The following is a 21,770-nucleotide window of genomic DNA, read 5'->3' as shown; positions in this document are numbered from 1 at the left end:
CAGAGAGGTTAAGTGAATTTCCCAGTGTGATGAGCTCTCCAGAGTGAGGTCAGCATGAGGCCAGGCCTGTCCAACTCTGAAGCCCTCCGGATGACTTTGAGTGAATGCCCCTTTCCAACACTGGTGTGTGAGGAAGTTGTCTGTGTCCAGCGGCTCATGCCGGGGGTCTTTGAAAATTCTGCTTTCCCAAGGCTTTCTACATCTTTCCCAGTGCTCAATTCTGGGCCCATGACTCTGTTTTGCAGCTTTGGAGACATGCTGTCCTTCACCCTAACGGCCTTTGTGGAGCTGATGGACCATGGCATTGTGTCGTGGGATACATTTTCGGTGGCGTTTATTAAGAAGGTAATGTGGACTGTGTTTCCCTGGGCTTATGTTGATTCCTCTTTCACAGATCTTTTTCTCTGAAAATATTCTATCATTGTTTCTTTTGGTTCATTATGTTAACAGGTGAGCGTGGTGTTTTATAGCATTAGGTATGTGGGGATGAGAGCACCCAATTCTTTGTGAAAATGATATTTTGTCTCTGCGGACATTATAAGAGATTGCATATGGGAACCCAGAGTTAAGGGAAGTCAACGTGCCATGTTGTTAAAGACCATACACGTGTCTACCACTGCCCCAAGCAGGACTCCAAGTTTTCAAAACCTAAATAAAGTTCCTACTATCCTTCAGTGATCCATCGCCAGGGACAGGGAAAGAAGCAAAGGACACCCATGATTTCCTACATTCCTAAGTTTGGACCAGGGATAGAAGAAAACAGGCATGGCATACAGGCTCAGGAGTCTTAGTTAAGGGGTCCTGCTAATTGTATCCTGAGGGAATAAATGTCTCAGGAATTAACCAGTTTGACTGTTTCCTTTTTTGACAGGAATCTGATAAAGGGATGAGCCAAGGTAGACCTGGCTTGGGGAGAGAGGGCAGAAGAACCCGTGCTGTTCCCAGCAATTGACACATGATAAAGACATGCCTGCACATTTCCAGTTCTGTTTCCATTTTTTTCTGAGAAAAAATAAGTAGTCCTGCTAGGCATGGTGATGCATGCTTGTAATCCCAGCAGCTGGAGAGGCTGAGGCAGGAGGATCACAAGTTCAAAGCCGAGCCTCAGCAATTTAGTGAGACCTTGTCTCAAAATTAAAAAAAAAAAAAAAAAAAAAAAAAAAAAGTTAAGGGCAGGGATGTGGCTCAGTGGTTAAGTTCCCCTGGGCCCAGTCCCCAGTACCAAAAACCAAAACCAAAACTAAACCAAACAAAGCTGACTGTGTAACTCTTGAAAATGTAGTATTAAACTTTGAATGATAAGTATTTGTTATCAAGTTTTCCTCTCTTAGTATTTGTGAAATAAGTTAATTGACATTTTTTTCCTGTCTACTGTTGTGTTAATTATAAAGAGATGTTAAGAATTCAAAAATTTATTTTAAAAATATAGATTCTTGGGAAGAGTTATCTAAAATAATTTCAGTGAATCTGTGCAACCACTAGAAAATCACAATGAAGTTCAATAAAGATCACTTCAAGTTTAAGCCATTTATTCTGAAATAATGGTAGTATTAAAGATAAGTTGCAAAAATACTATAGAATGTGTGGAATACTAAGAGAACTCTATATTCTCTTCATCCACTTTTCCCAAATTCTCACATTTTACATGATATTTCATTTCACCAGTTTTTCCTTCTTTGTTTAAGGATTTGATCCTGGATTCCACATAGAATTTAGCTGTTATGCCTCCTAGTGTTTTCCAGTCTGTCAGTCCCTCGGTTTTTCCTTGTCATTCATGACTTTGACACTTGCAAACAGCACTGGTCATTACTTTGTAGAATGTCTCTCTCAGTTTAGATTGTCTAATATTCTCCTATGGTCAACCTAAGGAAGGTTATGCATTTTGAACAACAGTCTTACATTAGTATTGGTGTGCCTTTTCTCTGTGCATTGCCCCAGGGTTATGTGACATCAGTATGTCTTTTGATTACATGGTTGAGGTGGTGCTCCTTGGGGAAAGTTACTGATTTTCTATTTAAAGTAACTGAGATTTTTGGGAAGATGCCACTTGGAATGGAAGGCCAGAGGAATCCCCTCGTTTGTGTAATGAGGGTGTCGAGAACAGAAAGTCTGTATGGGGTTGCAGATTTATTTAAGACGAAAGATAATTGGAAACTCAGAGCCTTCTTGATGTACCTCTGGACTTTCTTTCCTTATGTAAATCCATGAAGCCAAAGGAGAAAAGTTAAGGGAACCAAAAGGAAACATATATAAAAAAGGAAGACTGTCTTTATTTGTCAGTGGTATGAATTCCTAAAAAGCAAAGGAACTAGTACAAATGAGAAAGCCAGAGGAATTCTAATGTGTTATAAGCACATTCTTTAATTAGTGGCAGGGAATTGAGGCCTGCGATTATGAGAGCAGAAAACAAATTGCTCTATTCTGTTTTTCTAAGATAAGTTCTAAAGAAGCAAGCCTGACTCTGAAGGTACTGGGTTCTGCAGACTTTCATGCTAACAAAAATTTTAACACTGTTCTGAACTTGCAGCAGGTTTTTCTTTTCTATATCCAAATGGCTTTGCTCATCTCTATTTACTAAAATGTAACTATCATGTCCTGAATGTGAACACCTTGGAATTAGGGTGTAGTCACTGACTTGAGCTCCTTAGATTCCCCACAGCAGTCCCTTTCCAGAACATAGCAGCTGAGTCTTACTGTGCCTGGTTAGATGCCAGGATCCCGTGACTGGAGGGTTGAGTGAAGTCATAGTGAGTGGGGGCGTCCTTGGTCACAGAGGACAGGGCTGTTTCTCCAATACTGCAAAAAAGTCATGCCAGGAGCCTTGCTTAACTAGTACGGTCTTCTCTGTGATTTCCACTGCTCTCTGTGCCCCTCACATCTCAGGATGTAACTTGGTGCCAGCACTGCCTTCTCCCATTTTTGTGAATTTCTTGTTCATTTGACTGTCTTTCACAACAGACTCTGAGCCCAGGAGGGAGAAACTTGTCTTTTTTCATCACTGTATCCTCATGACCTGGTGCTGAGGGAGACCTTCATGCATTTCTATAAAATGGATAAATGGCATTTTCTTAGAAGCATTAAAAGCATTTAAAACAATAGACCTTGAAAAAGACAGACAATATAGTGGTGCTATATTTAATATATTTTTTAAAATATTTTTTTAGTTATTGATAGACCTTTATTTATTTATATGTAGTGCTGAGAATCGAACCCAGTGCCTCACACATTCCAGGCAAGTGCTCTACCCCTGAGCCCCAGCCCCAGTCCTTATATTTTAAAAGTAAAGTTTCAGTCATGAGTAAAAATGAATGACAAAGCTGTGTGTCTTTAAATGATGTGAATAGTAGTCAGCGACAAAGACAATGATTTAGTTTTCTGAGTACCTAAAAAAATGGTTTCATTCATTGAAATGAGATTTAAAATTCTATTAAATCCAAAGAAGGAAAGGCAACAGCCTCGGCCATTTAAATTAAAAAAAAAAGTTGAATTTTTTTTTTTAAAAGGCAACGTATTTTAATATACTCCTTGTCTCATTCTTGGTTATTATATTTCCCTTACATTACTACTTAGAGATTTCTTACATGCATTTGAAAAATTGTCATCAGCAAATTACTTAATTTTTTATAAGGTTAACTTTTTTTATTCATTAGCTGGATCAAATTCAGCACTCTGACAACCCCGGATTTGTAGGCAGGCAACTGTCTTTTAAATGGAGCTTTATCTCCACAAAAATCAACTAGGAAAGGCACTGACAAAAGATGCCTATTTCCAAGGTCCAAAGTTGGCTTCCTATTAATGCCAAATTCATACCACTTTGGAGAAATATTTTTTCCCTGCCAGCCCCTGTCTCTTTCTCTGTTACATTACATATGGATCTAGATTCTGGTTTACAAATTGTGTCTGCAATAAATAACATCATTTCATAAACACTCTGAGACTTGGAATCCCTTGATGCCAATATATAATGTGGTTGCTTTTTAAAGACTTGGCTACTTAGGGAAAGGGTAGGAAGACATGGAGAAGAAAGAAAAAAAAAAAAAGAACTTTCTGGGTTATGAGTTGGTTTCCTCCTAGCCAAGTACAACATCAGTGCCTTCTCTAGAAAGGAAAGTTTCATAAATGTGCTCTGGAAGCCTGAGCTCTGAGGAGACCTGGCTCACCCTGAACATATTTTCAGTGCCTAGACAAACATGCAGTCATTTTTTAAAAAAGAAATTCAGTCATTTTTTGCCTCCTAAAATTTTGAGAGATTTATAAGCCTCTACCCTTAACATAGTACCAATTTAAAAGTTGAGAGTGGCCCTTCATGCCCTCCTTGGTTCTTTATGGTTTTGATAACATACAAGAATTTTGAGATCAAGTTCTAAGTGACCCTAAGAAGTATTTATTGTGTTATTGGTTCATGCACTGTGATGCCCCTTAGCTTCTTAAAAGTTACCTAAATAGTCCTCTGATTTTTTAGGTAGCATTTTTAAATGAATGAACAGCATGATGAGGTTAGATATAACCTCTAACTCCTCTGACCTGTTCTTCTTTACGATAGAGGCTGTCAAGTTGAAGGTTTAGCTCAGTCTCAGAACACTTGCCTAGCATGTGCAGTGCCTGGGTTCCATCCCAGCACCATAGAGAAGAAGCTGAGCTATGTCTGCCAAAGTGCAGTCGTGGAGCAGGGAGTGATTGGAAGACAAAGGAAACCTTTATGAATATTTTGAGGGGTAAAGGAAAACGAAATTTAACTGAACAGTCTGTAACTGTCTGTAGTTATACTAAGATCTGTAGTTTTCAAACTTGGCACAGATAATAATGTTTGTACATTTCCTGATTTGAACATTCACTAGTGAGAAGGTCTCAAGTTCCCTTGAGGAAGATAATCATTACATTCTTTTGGATCAGCCCTGACCTTGTTGTCAATACACATTCAGTGAAAGTACAGGGCCTTCAAAATGTCTGTTTAAAACCACTGACAAAGACAAGAGAAAGAAGTTAGCTTCAAAAGTGACTGGTATCTACTCCAGAATTGCACATAAGACTTAACGAATAGAGCACCCTGTCCGTATAAGGCAGACACACAGCTCACTGTGTTATACAAGATGCTGATCAGGTTCCTTGCTTTAGCATTGGTATTATGTTAAGGAAGAGATGAACTTATAGGAAATAATTTTTAAAGAATGTTTTTATGAAAGTAAAAGATTGGTTTCATGGGAAAGATATAAGTAGAAATGGCCAATGGAAGGGAAATATGTAAGTGAGTTATAAATATCCCTGAATTAAAGCAAAGATGACACATGATTTTGTCATCATTGAACCAGCCCATTGGGGAACAGGGGAGAGTTAATGGTTTGTATAGAATTTAAGAACCATTATAAAAAGTTGTATTTTATATCAGGAAACTTGTGAAAAGCAATTGAACTTTTTTTTTTTTTTTTTTTTTTTTTTGGGTACCATCAATTGAACTCAGGGTACTGAGTTCCTGAGCCACACCCCCAGCCTTATTTTGTATTTTATTTAGAGACAGAGTCTCACTGAATTGCTTGATACCTTGCTTTTGCTGAGGCTGGCTTTGAAATCACAATCCTTCTGCCTCAGCCTCCTGAGCTGCTGGAATTATAGGCCTGTGCCACCATGCCCAGCAGCAATTGAACATTTTGAGAAAGGAAATATTGTCCAAAAGATATTTGTGGAAGTAGAGGGTAAATTTCCATTGATTAGAAAACTTGAACATAGAGGGAAGTGAAGAAGATAGAACTTTAATCCTCATGAAGGAACCGCATATACCATGGGACAGTGGTATGTCTATATGCTGAAGGTATATTTAGCATGTATTTAAAGTGTATTCACAGAGGTGAAAGGTAGGGAACTGGGAATGTTAATCACTAATGATTATGGACACATGAGAAAGGGTAATAACAGGGAAGGAAAGAGAAAGAAGAGTATGAAATTTCTGTTACACCGCCTAATTAATTTTGTTACACCGCTTTGTCGAAATATACAAATGGAGGTCACCTTTTCTATCACAAGAACGAGCATTTCATATATCTTATAGAAAATGATATTTTATCTATCTCTACTAGATTGCAAGACTCTGAAATTAAAAACTGTATGGTTCTTGGTCATTCTTGCATTTCCAGATCTGTAGGACTGTGTAGGCCTGGTGTAGGCATGGCACACACAATGCTTATTACTTGAGGGAATCAATTAACCCATGAGTAAATACCAAATGTATGAAAAGAGGGGATGAAGGCTGGGGTGGAGGAACTTCCAAAACAGGTGCTCAGGTGGAAGGCTCCAGGGAGGGTTAGGGAACATCCAGATTTAACAAGTGAAGACAAGATGGGAGCCTGCAATGAGGGGAGAATTAGAATAGAGAAAATAAGAACTATTGCCAGCAAATGTCTTTATGAGTTCTTTGCTTTCCAATCATGCTGGGACATTAAAAAGTGAGGGGGTTGGAGGTGGAGAAGTCAAGGAGTTTATACTCTACTTACAAGGGGCCTAAGCTAAGTATAAAACTGTGAATGCAGGGTGAGAGCAATTGGATTTTTTTTTTTTTTTTTTTGTCAGAGAACAATGGCCAAAGGTGGCCTTCATGTGGTGGGTTTGTTAGATTGGAGCAGATGTGAGGTTTAGTGCAGATGCTTACCAGGGACAGTAAACATACTGGGGAGTTTATTAGGCATGAGAGGAACTAAACAGTCTGTTGAGGGTCTTTAGTTCTCATGCTCTTCCCGTAGTTGGTTTTTATAAAATAATAGCTTTTTGGAATGTAAAACTCTAATATCCCTGTACTTCTTCCCTTCACTATTTCCTACCCCAAAGGTCCAGATGCATCCGGAGCAGGCAGAGGTCCTTATCTTCCCCTCCCACCACTACTTTCCATGGGAGTCTGTGGACTGGAGACAGTTGGGAGGACAACTGGGAATTGTCATGGGAGCATTCACATTTTACGGAGTACAGGGATAGAGAGGGGATGAGGACCAGGGTGGGTGGGACAGCAGAAAGAGAGAAATTGGTGTTGACAGAGGGAAGCAGTGAGTGCTTACTGGTCATGGGACCACGTTATTCAGCTTTTAAGAAAGCAGTCATTATGTTATGCTGTTATAATAATGGCCTTTTAGTATGAGTTGTCAACAGGCTGCAATAACTTTTAATGAGGTCTCTAAAATAAAGCCTTTATGGGGCCCATGTGTTTGGATTGCTGTGATCCATTATTCATTATTCTAACCCCTATTTTATTTCCCTCTTATTTTGTGATTTATTATATTGAGGCTTTAGTGATTAATTCTTTAGGGAATATATTTTAGAGCTTAAACTAGTATTTTAACTTTTAGCACTGCTAATTTAAATGATTTTCTGATTGCTACATTTGGGAGAATTGAGAAGAATTTATTTTAACCATAAGAAATTGAAAGAATGGGGGGGGAAGGTTTTTTTTTTTCTTTCTTTTTTTTTTTTTTTTTTTTTTTTTTTTTAGGAATAGCCAGGAGAGTGGCCAGGCACTGAAAATTTGCCATTTCAATCGTGTTGACAAGTATGATTTGTGTGAGTCCCTTAAGAACATAACAGGAACATAATAAGAACGTAAAAGTCATGGATCATGTGATTGAAGGACTAGCCTGGGAATGGGGGAGGAGTAGCTATTAGCATTTGTGGAAATTACTGCATCAGAGAAACACAGGGATCCTTATAATACATGTGCTATAATTGGTTGCCTGTGAAACCTGAAGCTCAGAGAATAATGCTGAGAAGACCAGACAGAAAAGTTCTTTAAAGATATCTCTTACAGAGAGGTTTAATTTTGTTGAATGATGTCGTGAGCAGTCATTGTTGGCTCATTGGATTTCTTGCTGTTTTGTTATATGTGTGGTTTCCTTAATCGAGTTTCTGATTAGCTTCATCTGTTCCCTTATCTATTTCCCTGCGCTGCTTACCATGAGCAATCAATGTTGTCCCACTTGGATTTTCAGATAGCAAGCTTTGTGAACAAGTCAGCCATAGACATCTCAATCCTGCAACGGTCCTTGGCCATCTTGGAGTCAATGGTGCTCAATAGCCATGACCTCTACCAGAAAGTGGCACAGGAGATCACTATTGGCCAACTCATTCCTCATCTTCAAGGGTAAGCATGCTGAGGCGCCCTGGGAGTAGGGGTGCACTTCAGGGAGGCCACTGCAATCATGCCATGGGAAACTTTATATATTGGTCCAATTAATTGTACAAGAAAAAGAAAGAATATTGAGTTGACCCATAACCAAAATATGTACCATGATCATCCACCATCACATTGAAGCAGCACAATTACTACCTCCTACCAACCCTCCATCCCTGATGAGTTTCATGTCTAGACACTGTCTGGACCTTAGGAGACTCTCAGTTTTGGTGAATTTTAGTGGATATTAATAGTTATCCTTTTAATAAGACAAAGTAAGACCCTTTGTTTTCTTCTCAGTAGTCTTTCCCTAACTATGTAAGATTATATCTTCTGTAATATCATGAATTACATCATGAATTATTTCCAATTAATTTTCATAATTAATTGGAAATTTTATGTTAGGCATTTTCAACCAGGAATTTTTAGTGGCAAGCTTCTTCCTTAGTTATATTCAAGGTGATAAGAGTGACATTCTTCTTTTGTGTTTTATAATATAATAAAGGTGCTTTTCCCTAGATGTTTGAGCTATAATGTGGCTATTTGATAGCTGACCTGGCAACCTGAAGTCTTTTCCTTTCTGTCCACCCTGAGGTGACTAATAAGTTTGCCTCTTATGATACCATGTTAACAAAGACTCCATTATACAATGCTACTTGGTAAAGTATTTGGGGTTGAAGTTGCAACAAATAATTGTGTTAGCTTATACAGGAGAGGGAGCTTATTGGAGGGGCACAGTAGTATCTCACTAGAATCCAGAAATGACTTAAGTAACAATGCTTTTGTGAAAGAAGCTATGGCCTCTGCAGAGACCTTAGCAGCAGACGTTTCCTGTAACATATTGGCTGGCACCAGCATGACCTGTTTTTGGTGGCAGTACCTCTGGTCTTTCAGATCACATGTGCAAATTCTTAAGAGGAAATCTGGTTGGCTCATTTGGGTTGGTGATGCAGGACAGAAGTGTGAGAGAGTATTCAGTAGTTCTCTCAATACACTGAAAATGTTAACTGTTGTGTTTATAATGTAAACTCCCAAAACACATCCCTCCCCCCTCCACCTTCATTTGGAGACAGGAGGATGACCAGAATTTAAAATTTAAGTCCAAGAAGCTGTGCATTGTGGCTTCAGTGAATAGTACCTTGTTCTCCAGAATGGAGATTTTTTTTTTTATGTAACCTCTCTAGAAATAAGATCCATTTCACACATCCCTGAAAGTGAAATGTATTAAATTTATAGTCACAGCTTGCTTCCTGACTCTCAGGGGCACATGTGCTCATTCACAATGCACTTTACCAAAGAAGAGAGTTTATTATTTGCTAAGCATTGTGCTGAGGGTTTTATAGACATTATCTCATTTTATCTTCCTCCCAGCACCACTGTGAAATATATTGTTCTTACAGATGAGGAAACTGTGCCTTGGGGATACCCAGGAGCTTGTCCAGGACCACATAGGCAGCCTGTGGAGAACTGGGCTTTGAATCCCGTCCTGCCACAGGCTGTGTTCTAAGCTCTGTCTCTCCCTGACCAGCCTGACAGATGATCCCTAAATGGAGCTTCTGGGCCACCTTTGTTTCTGCCTTATGTCCTTCTTGTTTACTGTCCACCATGCAGCTTACTTTCATTTTGTGCTTCATTTAGAATTCCTGATTTCTTTCCAGTGAAAAACAAATTTATAAACATCAATACCTATTCTTCTTACTATTAAAAGTTTCCATTTGGAAATAGATTTTTGTAATATGTGTTATCATAGCTATGGAAACAAAGTAGTTTCCTTTAAATAAGAACAGGAATGTGGAGGTATCCATAGCTGCTCTCTGATCTATATCATGCATAACACAGAAAATCACACACACACACACACACACACGCGTGCGCACACACACACACACACACACACACACACACAATGACTGTTGTAACTATGACTATATCCCCTGGGTCCATGCTCCCCCACCTTTCTCTCACGGTGGTGGAAATTGAATCTCACATGTGCTAGGAAAGTGCTCTAATGCTGAGGTACATCCCCAACCCCTGGGCCCCTGTCTTTAATCCTAATAGAAGAGAGACTGGAGAGAGACAACTGCTTCCTGTGTTTCTGCATGATCTCCACCAGGTGCCTAATAATGGCAGCTGTGTACCTACCTTATTTTCAGGCTCATGGGGTTGAAATACACTCTCAGTGCTGAATGAGTTTCCTAATCCCTGCCTTTCTAACTTCTGGGAAGAGGGTGCATGTATGTGATGATGAACGTCACTATGATCTGCCTCAGGGACCACCTCTTCTGACTTTGCTGTGTTGTTCCATATAATTACAGAACAGACCAGGAAATCCAAACCTATACTATTGCTGTGATCAATGCACTTTTCCTGAAGGCCCCTGATGAGAGGAGGCAGGTAAGCTGCATCACCTTAGTCTTATGACTGCTGAATCCAGGGCTGGGAACGTTTCATGCACTGAACATTCTCTCCTTCCCATCTAGACTCTTTGGGCTGCTCTGCTGCTCTTTCTGCCAGTGACTGTCCAGAGCAGCTCTGTCCTGCAGTTGGGCCTAGTGGTGGGGATGGGCAAGCCCTTTGACTGGTGAAAAACACGGGGAGTTGGGTCAGGGGACTCATTTCATGAAGTCTGATTCAGGGTAGAAACCCAAATCATAGAATACTACAGCATCACTGTGGTTGGGGTTGGCAGCAATGGAACCCCTGTGAGTTTGATAGATGCTTACTGGGGTGAAGGAGGTACTGTTCCTGTATTTTGGATAAGCTGTCTTGCCTTGCCCTGGGTTGGGGGAGATGGAAAGGTGAGAAGAAAGGAGGGAAAAGATGCAGATTACAGCCCTTGGATGAGATAACTGTTCATATGGCAGAGGGGCCGGGTTTGGTGATATGTCTTCTGTCCATGTGGCTGTGACTGGGAGGACTTAGCAGTCTTTTCCCCTCCTCTGTGCAAAAAGAGAAGGGAGCCCCTGAAGTGTACCCATATGAAGCCTATCCTTTGCTATCTCTGTAGTTCTTTGCTTCTCTTCCATTAGGGAAAGGGCCATTATTACAGAGGGAAATGTGAAAGAAGTAGAATTTTGATTTTGCTGTGTCTTGGAATTTAACTCATACCTCATATTTTTTCTATCAACAAAGCATATAATATATTTCCCTGGTCACAATTCACTTCCTTTAAAACCTTCATGGAAATATGAGATCTTTTAACCATTAGAAAACCAGATGGGGACCTTCATGATGGTTGTCCAAGAACTATTTGAGAAGAAATTAGAAAGTTAACCAGCATACTACTAAAATGCTGTGTCTAGAATCTTTTTATTTTACTATTATTTTTTTTTTTAATTTTTACAGACTTTAAACCTTGGGGGCTAAAGCCAGGGGTTCTGGTTTGTTTTCCATTTAGAATTATTTGTTCATTCCTCAGGGTTTACATTTGCATGGGGAGGGGTGCTACTTTTGCACGGTGAGTGGTGTTGCTTTAATGTTTCCTGTGAGTTTGATTTGAATTGGAAAGAACCAGGAAGAGGTGCCTGGCCTCTGGGAGCCTATGCTGGGCTTGTAAGCCTGACTTCTCAGGTCTGAGGTGGGATCCTGGGTGGGCTACTCTTTTGATATTTGTGCTTAAGTACTGAGCTCATGGCAGCTCCCAGGCAGCCCAGAAAATTGTCTGGCAGCTCTCAACTGGTCATTGAGGGAATATAATCCTTCTACTGACCCAGTAGAGGACATTTGGCCAAACCACATGTAGATCAGGAGAGAATGTAGGGTGGGGAGGACTACATTCTGGTCTGAACTCTTAGGGCTTTCCTTTCTCAAATGTGGAAGAAGAGGTTAGATCAGAGGAGATGAAAGCTCATGCCTGCCCAAGGACTATGGTTTTATTGCATCTAAGCCTGAGTGAGGCGTATATACCTGGCTTACTTTTGTATCTTCCTCTACACCAAACACTACTGTTAGTTTACTGAATTGAATTATCGTGGCCATGGGCACATAGGGAACCCAGTATCAATCTGCAACTGACTTTGGAATATTGATACCAATGGAAATATAATGGAATAGCCAAACAACTTTAGTTTTGGATTCTGTGAAACAAGTTTTTTTTTTTTTTTTAATTATGCAGTATGGATAGATAAGACAGTCTGACCATGTAATAAACCACCACAGAGAGTAATCTAATAACTTTAAACCATTTACAAAAACAATCCAGCTAAGAAAGCGTACATATAATCCACCAAAAATTTACAAAGTATTATATGACAAATTCAATCCTTGAAGTAAAAGTAGCCACAGGTTATTTACTTGCCCATGGAAAATTGATGTTGACTTTATAAACCATTGAATTTAAGACTGTTGTTCATCAAAACAAAGGAAGCATTATGATCTTTGAATTTAAAACATTAAAGAGCTATGAGTGCTCTAAAAATGATTGCATTCTTAATGAAGAACAGTTTGCTATTTTTTTTCCTGAAGGTCACTGGAAGCCTATAAAGCAGAAGATTATATTAACAGCTGAGACTATAAGCCAGTAAAATAAAGTTTTAACCGGGCTAATTTTGACATGATATTTTTATTGGCATATGTTCTGAAAAACTAAAAGTTCTCAAAAAAAATTTTTTTTTGGTCAAATAGGAAAATCTGCCAAACTCTGCCATTAATGACAGTGTTATCAATAGTCTGCCATGCGCCAGACATGATGTTCAGTTATATTTTATCATTTAATTTAATTTAGTTTACATATTAAGAGAAAGCTGTATTATTTTTATTTTACAAATGAGGAAATTGAGATGCAAAAGGAGTTAAAAAAAAAATGACCAGGTCACTGAGCTGGTAAGAGCCAGACTTAGAAGCCCAACCTCCTTGCCTTTACCTGCAGAGAGTCCCATCAAATGCCAATCAAGCGGGTGCCACCCACAGAATTTCCTTGTATTTGTCACACAAACACTTACCAGAAGAATAGAAGATACCAGGACCATTTTCTTGCTCCAATTAGATTAAAATGTAGTCTGAAAACTTGTGTATTGCACTTACAGAACTCATTGTTTGCTTGTGTGTTTAAAACCTACTTCAGTCTAATACTTCTAATTATTTTAGCTTCTTTTGCTGACTTGGGTTCCGTCACATTCAATGGACTTCATTATCTGGGTTTCCTTTAGTTTTCAAATTGTATAAAGTGAATTTAAAGCTCCTCTCCCTCCTATCTGTCCTTGGGGTGGAAGCCTCCTGGCTGTCCTTGGGGTGGAAGTCCTGCTTTCCCATGCTTCCTGGACTAAAGACATTCTCCCTTTCTCTGCACAAACGATGGGAACATGCACAATGGATTTTCAGGAAAAGGGGTTGCTATTAAGTGAGGGAATTCCTTACAATGATTTGCCATTGCTCAAATTACTATTTTAATGGCAAATGTGTCAATGAGATGTCTTCCAAAAATTTTTATAGACATTGGTGATTTTGATAAGCATTATTTGAAACAAAAACTTTTAAAGGACTTGATAGAAACATCAGAAAAGACAGACTTGAAAACAGTTTGAAAGACTCCCATAATTGCATTCCCAGAAAAAGAACCACTGCAGTTCCTCATGAACCTTGTGACTTTCATGGCTCATGGCTCTGCTTCCTGCTTTGCTCTATGCAAATATTCTCCTACATGTATCATTTTTTCATAAAAGGCAAGCATACTCTGTGCATTATTTCATTTAAGGAAAAAAATCTGCCTTTAGAACTAAAAAAATATTTTGAGGACGTCTTTCTATGTTGGTATATCTAGATCCATATTTGTGTCTATCTATGATTTTAGATCTTTTTAGTGCTCTCAAACATTCCCCATGGATTCTCATGTTTACACAACTCCCTAATATTAGACAAAAATATCCATGATGTGGACAAGCATATGTATTTTTTTTCTCTCTGATGAAGCTTCTGTTCCACAGGAGGGGAGCATAAAATATTCATTTGTTCTTTTATCAAACATTTATTGTCTGCTCGGTGCTAGACATCGAGCCTTGAACTGGGAATACAAAGCATAATATATTCTCTGTTCCCATGAGAAGCCCATAGTGTTATGCAGAAGATAAATATTGTAAATAGATAATTAATGGATGCTCTAGTAGATATCAGAAATATGCTGTCCCTTCTAACTTTAATATTTTATAAACAAGCCAAAATAGGCATAGAGAAGGAATATTTTTTCTTTTTTGATTCATGTGTCTATTGGGCAGTACTTTAACTTTTATAAAGGAAATTTATAAAATTCATAAAAGGAAACTAAGAGAGATGTAGGATTCTTTGGGCCTTTTGTTTGTCATCTGGTCCAAGACAACAAAATCAAAGCAAAACAAGACAAACTTCCAGGCCTTTCTGTTTAGATAGGGAGGAGAGAGCTGCTTTCTCTGCAGCGTGGAGGACAGGTTCCATTTTGGGTTGTCCTTGAGCTTGTTTCTGAATGTGTCCTTGCTCTAGTTTCTGAGTTTCCAAGAGTGGGGGAGAGGACCTAGTGCTGGGTTTGGTCTCCCATGCTCTCCACCCTTGGGAATCGTCTGACAGTATTTACCGGCTTCTCAGTGTGGTGGGTCAGAAAGGGCCTTGCATTGAAGCTGCCAACCTCTAACAGAGTGCTCTGAATTTCCATCCCTTCTTCTCTCCTGCTTGCTTTCCTTTCTGTGGTGGCGATGACGCCGTTAGGTTGATGTAGAGAGCAATGTTGACATCCTTGATTGTCCTCTGACTGTAAGTCACCCACGTTCCCTCCATCAGCCTGAATAAGTAGGCCCCGCTCTGCCATTCTGCTCCTGTCCACCTTGCCTGTGTCCCCTCGTAGCTCCTTCCCCCCATGCTCTTGGTTCTCCTAGCTTTCTGCACATTTATTTCAACCTTGGTAGAATTTATGGTTATTTTGTTTGAATCGTAGCTTAGTTTTGTTTTTTTTTTCTCTGCTTAGTAAGAGTAGCAACGCCAAAAATACTCCCCACCAAAAACCAGCATCTCAGTGTCTTCCTGAATATGAGCAGTATTTTTGACTTTTTTGAAAGTACACCAAGGCCAAGGCCATGCTCTACTTTTTAATTTTCCAGTTAGTATCTACTTGTCAATATTGATAAAGGTTGTCTGTGAAACCACTCCTAAGTTCTCTGGGCCAGTCAGGAAATGCCAGAGCACAAAGCACAACCTGCAGGAAGGAGCCCTAGCAGAGTGGAAGCCGAGTATGAACACCAGAGCTCGACATCTGCCCAGATACGGGACATCTGCTAAAACCCCACTGGGCCCACTTGCAGAGCCTGCTTTCCAGTCTGGGGTATGTGCTATTCCCACTTTGGTCTTGCACAGATAAAAAAGGGAACTGGCTTTTAGAAGACTTCGCTCTTTAAAGCGATGGTTCTTTCACATTGGACAATATTGTAGTAGGCATGCATTGCCTCGCAGAAGCTTTCAGCACACAGTCTAATAAAAGATGATGAGCCTTTCTAATGGAGAACTGTTGCTTTCATTTGGAATGTTTGATTTCTATTCAGCACTCACCTTTTTCTGCAAAGAAGAATTTTCTAAAGGAAAAAAAAAATAGTGTACAGGTGCCAGATTTTCCTTCCTTGTTTTTGTATCTGGCTTTTATAATCTAAATGGAATATGCAAAAAAATAATTTGAATGGGAGTTCCTAAGAAATACTGCTGATATACAGTTATGAAGCACACCCCAGGATAAAGTCATTGTTGGCCCTGCTGAAATGTGTCTCTCTAACCTAAGCCTTCGTGTGGGTGTGCTTTTCTTCTACAGGAGATGGCGAATATTTTGGCTCAGAAGCAGCTGCGCTCCATCATTCTAACAGTGAGTACCTTGGGGCTGTGACTGCCTTGCTGGGAGGAGCAGCCTGGTGCGCTGTCACTTCTCTTTTGGCCTCAGTTGTGGTTGCTCTGTGACCAGGAACAGTGGTGAAGCAGCAGGGTCTATAAAGGAGGGGAATGTGTGTGTTTGGAACTGGAGTAAGTAAGACTTTCCCACAGGAATTACCTCCTGTGATTGGCAGGAGGAGTCTCACCCTGTTCTAGGAAGCAAAGGGGCCTGAGGAGCTGGACCTTTCTCTTCCTGTGGCAGGTTTAGTGTAGACACTGAGACTTTTGGCTTTTCAGTCAAGGACATCAGGGGCTTAAAAAAAAAAATCACCAAAATGAACTTGTACACTTGTACTTTTTTATTTTTTATTTTTTTTAAATGAGGAAGCTGTCTGGAAACATACCAGGCCCTGAGAGAAGCCTTGACATTTTGGCCATCATTTTCTTGGCCCCCTTACAGGAGGAAAGAAGGAAAGTACGTGGGAACCACTCACTAACTGCAGTGCAGAACTGATCTTGTACCTCAGGGAGAAAGTAGCCCTTAAAGTCGCACTGTGAGTGTTTCTAACTAAACCAAACGGCAAGGTTTCCCGAGGCCTTCTCAGCTACTTGAGAGAAGCAGGTTTTCTGCTTAGAACGAAAAAAAAAAAAATTCTGATAATGGGATTCTAGTTCAGCAAGCTTAGAATTCACAACACACACACACACACACACACAATGTTTTATTATTACTCAATTATGATGAAACCAACAGGTCTAGAGGTCATTGCCAGTGAAAAGAAGAGCCGACCACAACCAGGAGGGGGCCCTCACAGGGAAGCCAGGTTGGTCAGGAGCCAGGGGCAGTGTGGCCAAGAGCCTTTACTGTGGCTGTCTAGGAAAGGAGTACATGAGGCTAGAGAAAGTGGCTAAGCAAGTTTAGGATTGGGAAGTTTCAACAAATTCAGTGGGTTTTGGAATTTATGGAGTGTTCTAGTTGTCTGGGACATGTTCCTTGGTGATGAGGACAGAGGGCTGGTGGCATGAGCTCCAGCTGGTTTGCATATGAAAGAAGTAATTTGTTATCTCTAGAAACTGGCAAGGCCTCAGAGAGGCAGTCTCTCCAGAGTCAGTTAGGAAATACATGGCACACACAGACACACACACACACAGACACACACATACAGACACAACACACACACAGACACAACACACACACAGACACACACATACAGATACAACACATAATACACACACACACACACACACACACACACACACTTTTTTTTTCTCTCTCTCTTTCTCTTCCCTGCCTCCTTTTCTCAAAAATGAAAACCTTTTTTCAGGAAAAGAAACTAAATATTCTAGAACTCAAGGCCAATGGTAAGGACTGAAGTTGGTGATCAAATTTGATTTTAAACTTCCTGGCTATCAAGAATGAAATGTAAATTTCACCATCTGATAAAAAAAGAGGTGTTCCAGTTCTTCAGGGATGGCAAAATGCCCCCCACCCCCAAACTGAAATCTGAAATGTGTCTTCGTAAAACAGCCTAATAGATTCTACATCTAATTATGGCTTTGTAGAAAGTACAGAAAGATTTATAATAGGCCATTCTTTATCTTGGCCCTAAAAATGTGGAAGCTGCAGTCAATAGTAAGGTGTAGTTCAGTGAAGGTGTTTGCACAAGGCGAGGGATCCAGGTGGGAGAGGAAGAGTTGGAAATGATGGATGAAGAAGGGCTTAGCTTGTTTTTCATACCTCCCGGGTATGGCACTTGAGGTTGGAATCTTCAGAAAAATGAGTGGGTGGAATGACAATAGCCACCTTGTCTTAAAGATAATAGGCTTCAGAGTCACTTCTTTTATGAAATGTCCATAGCTGGAAGTTTAAGGTTTCTAGTCTCTGACAGCAAGTTGAAGTGCAGAGGTCTAGGAGATTTTAATAAAATGCATGCCCATACATTTAGGGCACTAAAGTTGTACAAGTTACCATTCTCTTTTGGAGAATGAAGGATATGGAGTGTGACACCCCACCCCCTACCTTCCATCCTCTAGCTTCTCCTCTCCCATAATTTTGGTTCAGCCATTTGAATTACATCCTCCTCCCTCTTCTCTTCCTCCTCCTTGTCCTTCTCTCCCTCATTCTTCTCCCTCTCCTCCATTTTTAGCAGGCTGCTTTAATGTCATGTTCACAGCTCATGTGCGTGCCAGGTCAGGAGGTAGCCAGGCAGCACCCTGAGAACCTAAAGTGTGACCAAGAGCCTTTACCGTGACTCTATGGGAAAGGAGTACATGAGGCTAGAGAAAGTGGCTAATTATCCCATAATATATTTTTTTTTTTTCCGTGTTGGGGAGCTCTGGCCTTATCTGAAGGGTCACTTGGAAGTGAGTTTCCAGCTATCTACTGGTAGCAACAGGGGGTGCCAAGACAAAGCTCTCTTGCAGATAGCAGGGCCTGGCTGGGTCTAGTGCATTCAAAATCATGGATCTGAGTAGTGTTTTGCCACTGTGACTGGTCATTTGGCATTTTCAAAGTATAGCCAAGGTGTCTCGGAAATGGATACACAATAGACCTGGCTGTTGTATGAGCTGTGGTGGAAGCAAAGCTCCATGCGTCCAACTTCCTGCCACCCCTTTTATGTTTGTCCTGCTTTTAGTCTTGTTTCTATAAAGAAATGTCATTTAACTTCTCATTTAATTATTAACTAATAACTGTTAAAAAAAAAATGTAGCAGCATTTGCAGACTACACCAGGATGGAAGTGGGGCTTGTGGAGTTTCCACAGTGGGAAAACCTGGGAGAGGCCATCCTGGGGTGAGATGACCATAAGGTTCTTGTGATAGGTGGGTGCTGCTGGTCCCTTGCAGCATACTCAGAGGTGTCCTCCAGACACTCATCTCAGGTACATCTTTTCTTGAAGTACCTTTCCCCCTTCATCCAGGAGCTTCTGCACACAGAGGTCTTTTCCAGGTTTTTGGCCTCAAGATCAGGAACCTTACTGGGCCCCACAATGTCAAGGAAAGCTCTGAGATTATGTGAGCCCTGATTTTCTTGTGAGAGGTGGTTCCGTAATTCTTCATCCCTTCTGCATCCAAATAAACACTGTTGAGGTTCTACTTGGGGTAACAACAAGGGTTAATCTTTATTTATTTATTTATTTATTTATTTTTTAAATTTTTGCTTATTCTTTGTTATTTAAAAGTGTCATTTGTGAACCATCTCTCTAGCATGTCATCCGAGCGCAGCGAGCCATTAACAATGAGATGGCGCACCAGCTCTATGTTCTCCAAGTTCTCACCTTTAACCTCCTGGAAGACAGGATGATGACCAAGATGGACCCCCAGGACCAGGTGGGTGCCCAGCAGGCAGCAGTGAGAGCACATGAGGGGTAGGAGGTGTCACTAAAAGTCTTCTCTGGAGCTACCCTGAAACCAGGAGTTTAAGATGATCATACGATTGACTTATTACCCTCTCAGACTTGGTGGCATGACTTTAAAACTTAGGTGAACCTGGGATCAGAGAATAAAATAAATGGATTCTTCCATTAGGCCCTGAACACATCCATGTTCTTCCTCTTTTAGATAGGAGAGCTTGCTGTCCATGGCCACAGGCCTTGGCTCTTGGCCACCGTACCTTAGATAGTGATAACTTTGGGATCAAGTTCCCAGATGTCCAGGTCCAAGGATAGTTTTGTGTGATACTGATTCTGCAAATTGGAAGTAATTTCCTTTCTCCGATGATCAATGCCAGTGGTTAGTCCTGTGTTAAATAAACCCGATTTTTCGGGCTGGCAGTTTTGTTAGTTGGCTCTTTGCTCTAACTCCCTGCTAAGTCTTTGGTTGTTTCCATGAAAGAGTCTGTCTCCATCCAGAAGCTTTTGGGGGAACTTTACTGTGTGAGAGTAGAGTGAGAGGAAACAGCTGGGAAGCCTGCCCCTCTGTAGCACATTTTCAACTTAAGCAGTGCTGCAGCTTTGGAGAGGAAAACACTCATTATTGGCACGTGAGGGCCTGATCTGTTGCAGATGTGGGCTGCATGTGTGGAGTGTGTGGCTGCTGCAACACTTCATTCATGGCACAAGGCCATGCGATTAAGAATGATGGAGGAGGCTAAGAGAGGCCAGCGACCGTGCAGCACATTTTTGGCAAGGCCAAGTGTAATCATCCCAGGGAGATGAGACTGTCATTTTACCACTTCTCGTGATGGAGAGCAGTGCATCCTAATAATGGAGCAATGCTCCTTGTTTCCAAATTCTTCTTTTTTTTATGAAATTTTTTTTGTTATGGTAAAAATACTTAACCTAACATTTATCATCTTATTCATTTTTTAAGTGTACGGTTCACTAGCATGAAGCTCATTCCCATTGCTGTGAAAACATCACCACGATTCATCTCCAGAATCTTTCCATCTGGCAGAACTGAATTTCTGAGCACATTAAACAATAACTGCCCAGCTGCCCTCTCCCCCTCAGCCCCTGGTAACCCTATGCCATTTTCTGTTTCTAGAAGTTTGACTACTGTAGGAAGCTCGTAGAAATGGAATTAGAAAATATTTGTCATTTTGTGTCTTATTTCATTTGGCAAAAAATGTCTTGGGTTCATCCACTTTCTCACCTGTGTAAGAATTTTGTCCCTTTCTGTGACTGAATAATATCCCACCACTGTCTGTTAGACTTGTGTTTTATCCATTCATCCATGGATGGACACTGGGGTTGTTTCTTCCTTTTGGCTCATTTGTTTTAGTGACATGTTAGTGTCCATAAAATCGTTCTGTAGGGGTCCCTTGTAACCCGAGTACTGTCCCTGAACCTGTGTGCCTCTCTAACAGTGCAGTGCTCCCAGGTTCTCCCAACTTTATCTTTTCCTGTCACAACCCTTCCATCACATTGGGGGGTCTCATGTAGGACAGTCCTGAGCAACTGATATTAGTCCTCCAAATGAGTTGGCTGCGAGAAGAGTTGTGGAATACAGCCAAGGCTAACCATCAGGGAGAGTGGCAGGAGGAAGAGAAGTCAGCAAAGCCCTAACTTCGAACATTGGTTGTCTTTTATCTGTTTTTCTTTTGCCTGAATGCAGTGATTCATTTAGACTCTGGGGAAAGAGGTAGTTGTGTCACATCACACAATGAAAGCAGCTTTCTCTCCCTCCTTTTTCTCCCCTCCCTAACTCCTTTAGGCTCAGAGAGACATCATATTTGAACTTCGAAGAATTGCTTTTGATGCCGAGTCTGAGCCTAACAACAGCAGCGGCAGCATGGAGAAGCGCAAGTCCATGTACACTCGGGATTATAAAAAACTTGGCTTCATTGTAAGTAAGCCGTCTCCAGTAAGCTCTCTCTCCTTCCAGCCTCCCCGTGGCTGACCTCAGCCGCATCAGGCGTGTGGTCCTCTTGTACTTTACAGAATAGTTTCCACATTTCCAGATGTTTAGCTGGTTTAAACAGGATCACATGAAAGTCCTCTGGCTGCAGTGAAATGGAATAACTTGCACAAGTGTGACTAATACTGCCTTTGTTTATTCAGTTCTGATTAAGTGTAACCAAGAGTAGTTAGCCCGGATTGCATATCATCTCCCTGAAATCTGCTTCACAAGATGCTTGAGGTTCTGTTTGAGTTAAAAGCTGTATGCTGGCAATGGTGGAATAGGCCTTATCATTGGGTCAGTGATTGCATTACTTACATACACTGATTTTGTATCAAAATCAAATTGAAAATTTCTGAAATTTAATCATGATAAGTTTCATACACTTTATATCTTCCTGAAAGGTTTATCTTGCCACAGATGCTAATAGGTTGACTCCTCGATTTTATTTCTCAGTTTGCAAATTAGAA

The 21,770-nt window shown here is 40.6% G+C and overlaps 1 protein-coding gene across 3 annotated transcripts in view; it reads left to right on the top strand.

Annotated features, from left to right (window-relative positions):
- Elmo1 (engulfment and cell motility 1) overlaps positions 1-21,770 on the top strand; it is a 551,061-nt gene that overhangs the window by 197,118 nt on the left and 332,173 nt on the right. For all 3 annotated transcript variants that reach the window (XM_076864020.2, XM_076864023.2, XM_076864025.2), the window contains exons 8-13: positions 246-345; positions 7,965-8,116; positions 10,462-10,540; positions 15,906-15,956; positions 19,168-19,290; positions 21,115-21,246. In XM_076864020.2, the coding sequence (XP_076720135.1) occupies positions 246-345; positions 7,965-8,116; positions 10,462-10,540; positions 15,906-15,956; positions 19,168-19,290; positions 21,115-21,246 (637 nt within the window). The remainder of the gene's footprint in view (positions 1-245; positions 346-7,964; positions 8,117-10,461; positions 10,541-15,905; positions 15,957-19,167; positions 19,291-21,114; positions 21,247-21,770) is intronic.

This window comes from Callospermophilus lateralis, chromosome 1 (assembly GCF_048772815.1).
Source record: "Callospermophilus lateralis isolate mCalLat2 chromosome 1, mCalLat2.hap1, whole genome shotgun sequence".
Lineage (NCBI taxonomy): Eukaryota > Metazoa > Chordata > Mammalia > Rodentia > Sciuridae > Callospermophilus > Callospermophilus lateralis.
Note: the sequence above shows the minus strand (reverse complement) of the source record. Positions and strands in the feature narration are given on the sequence as shown.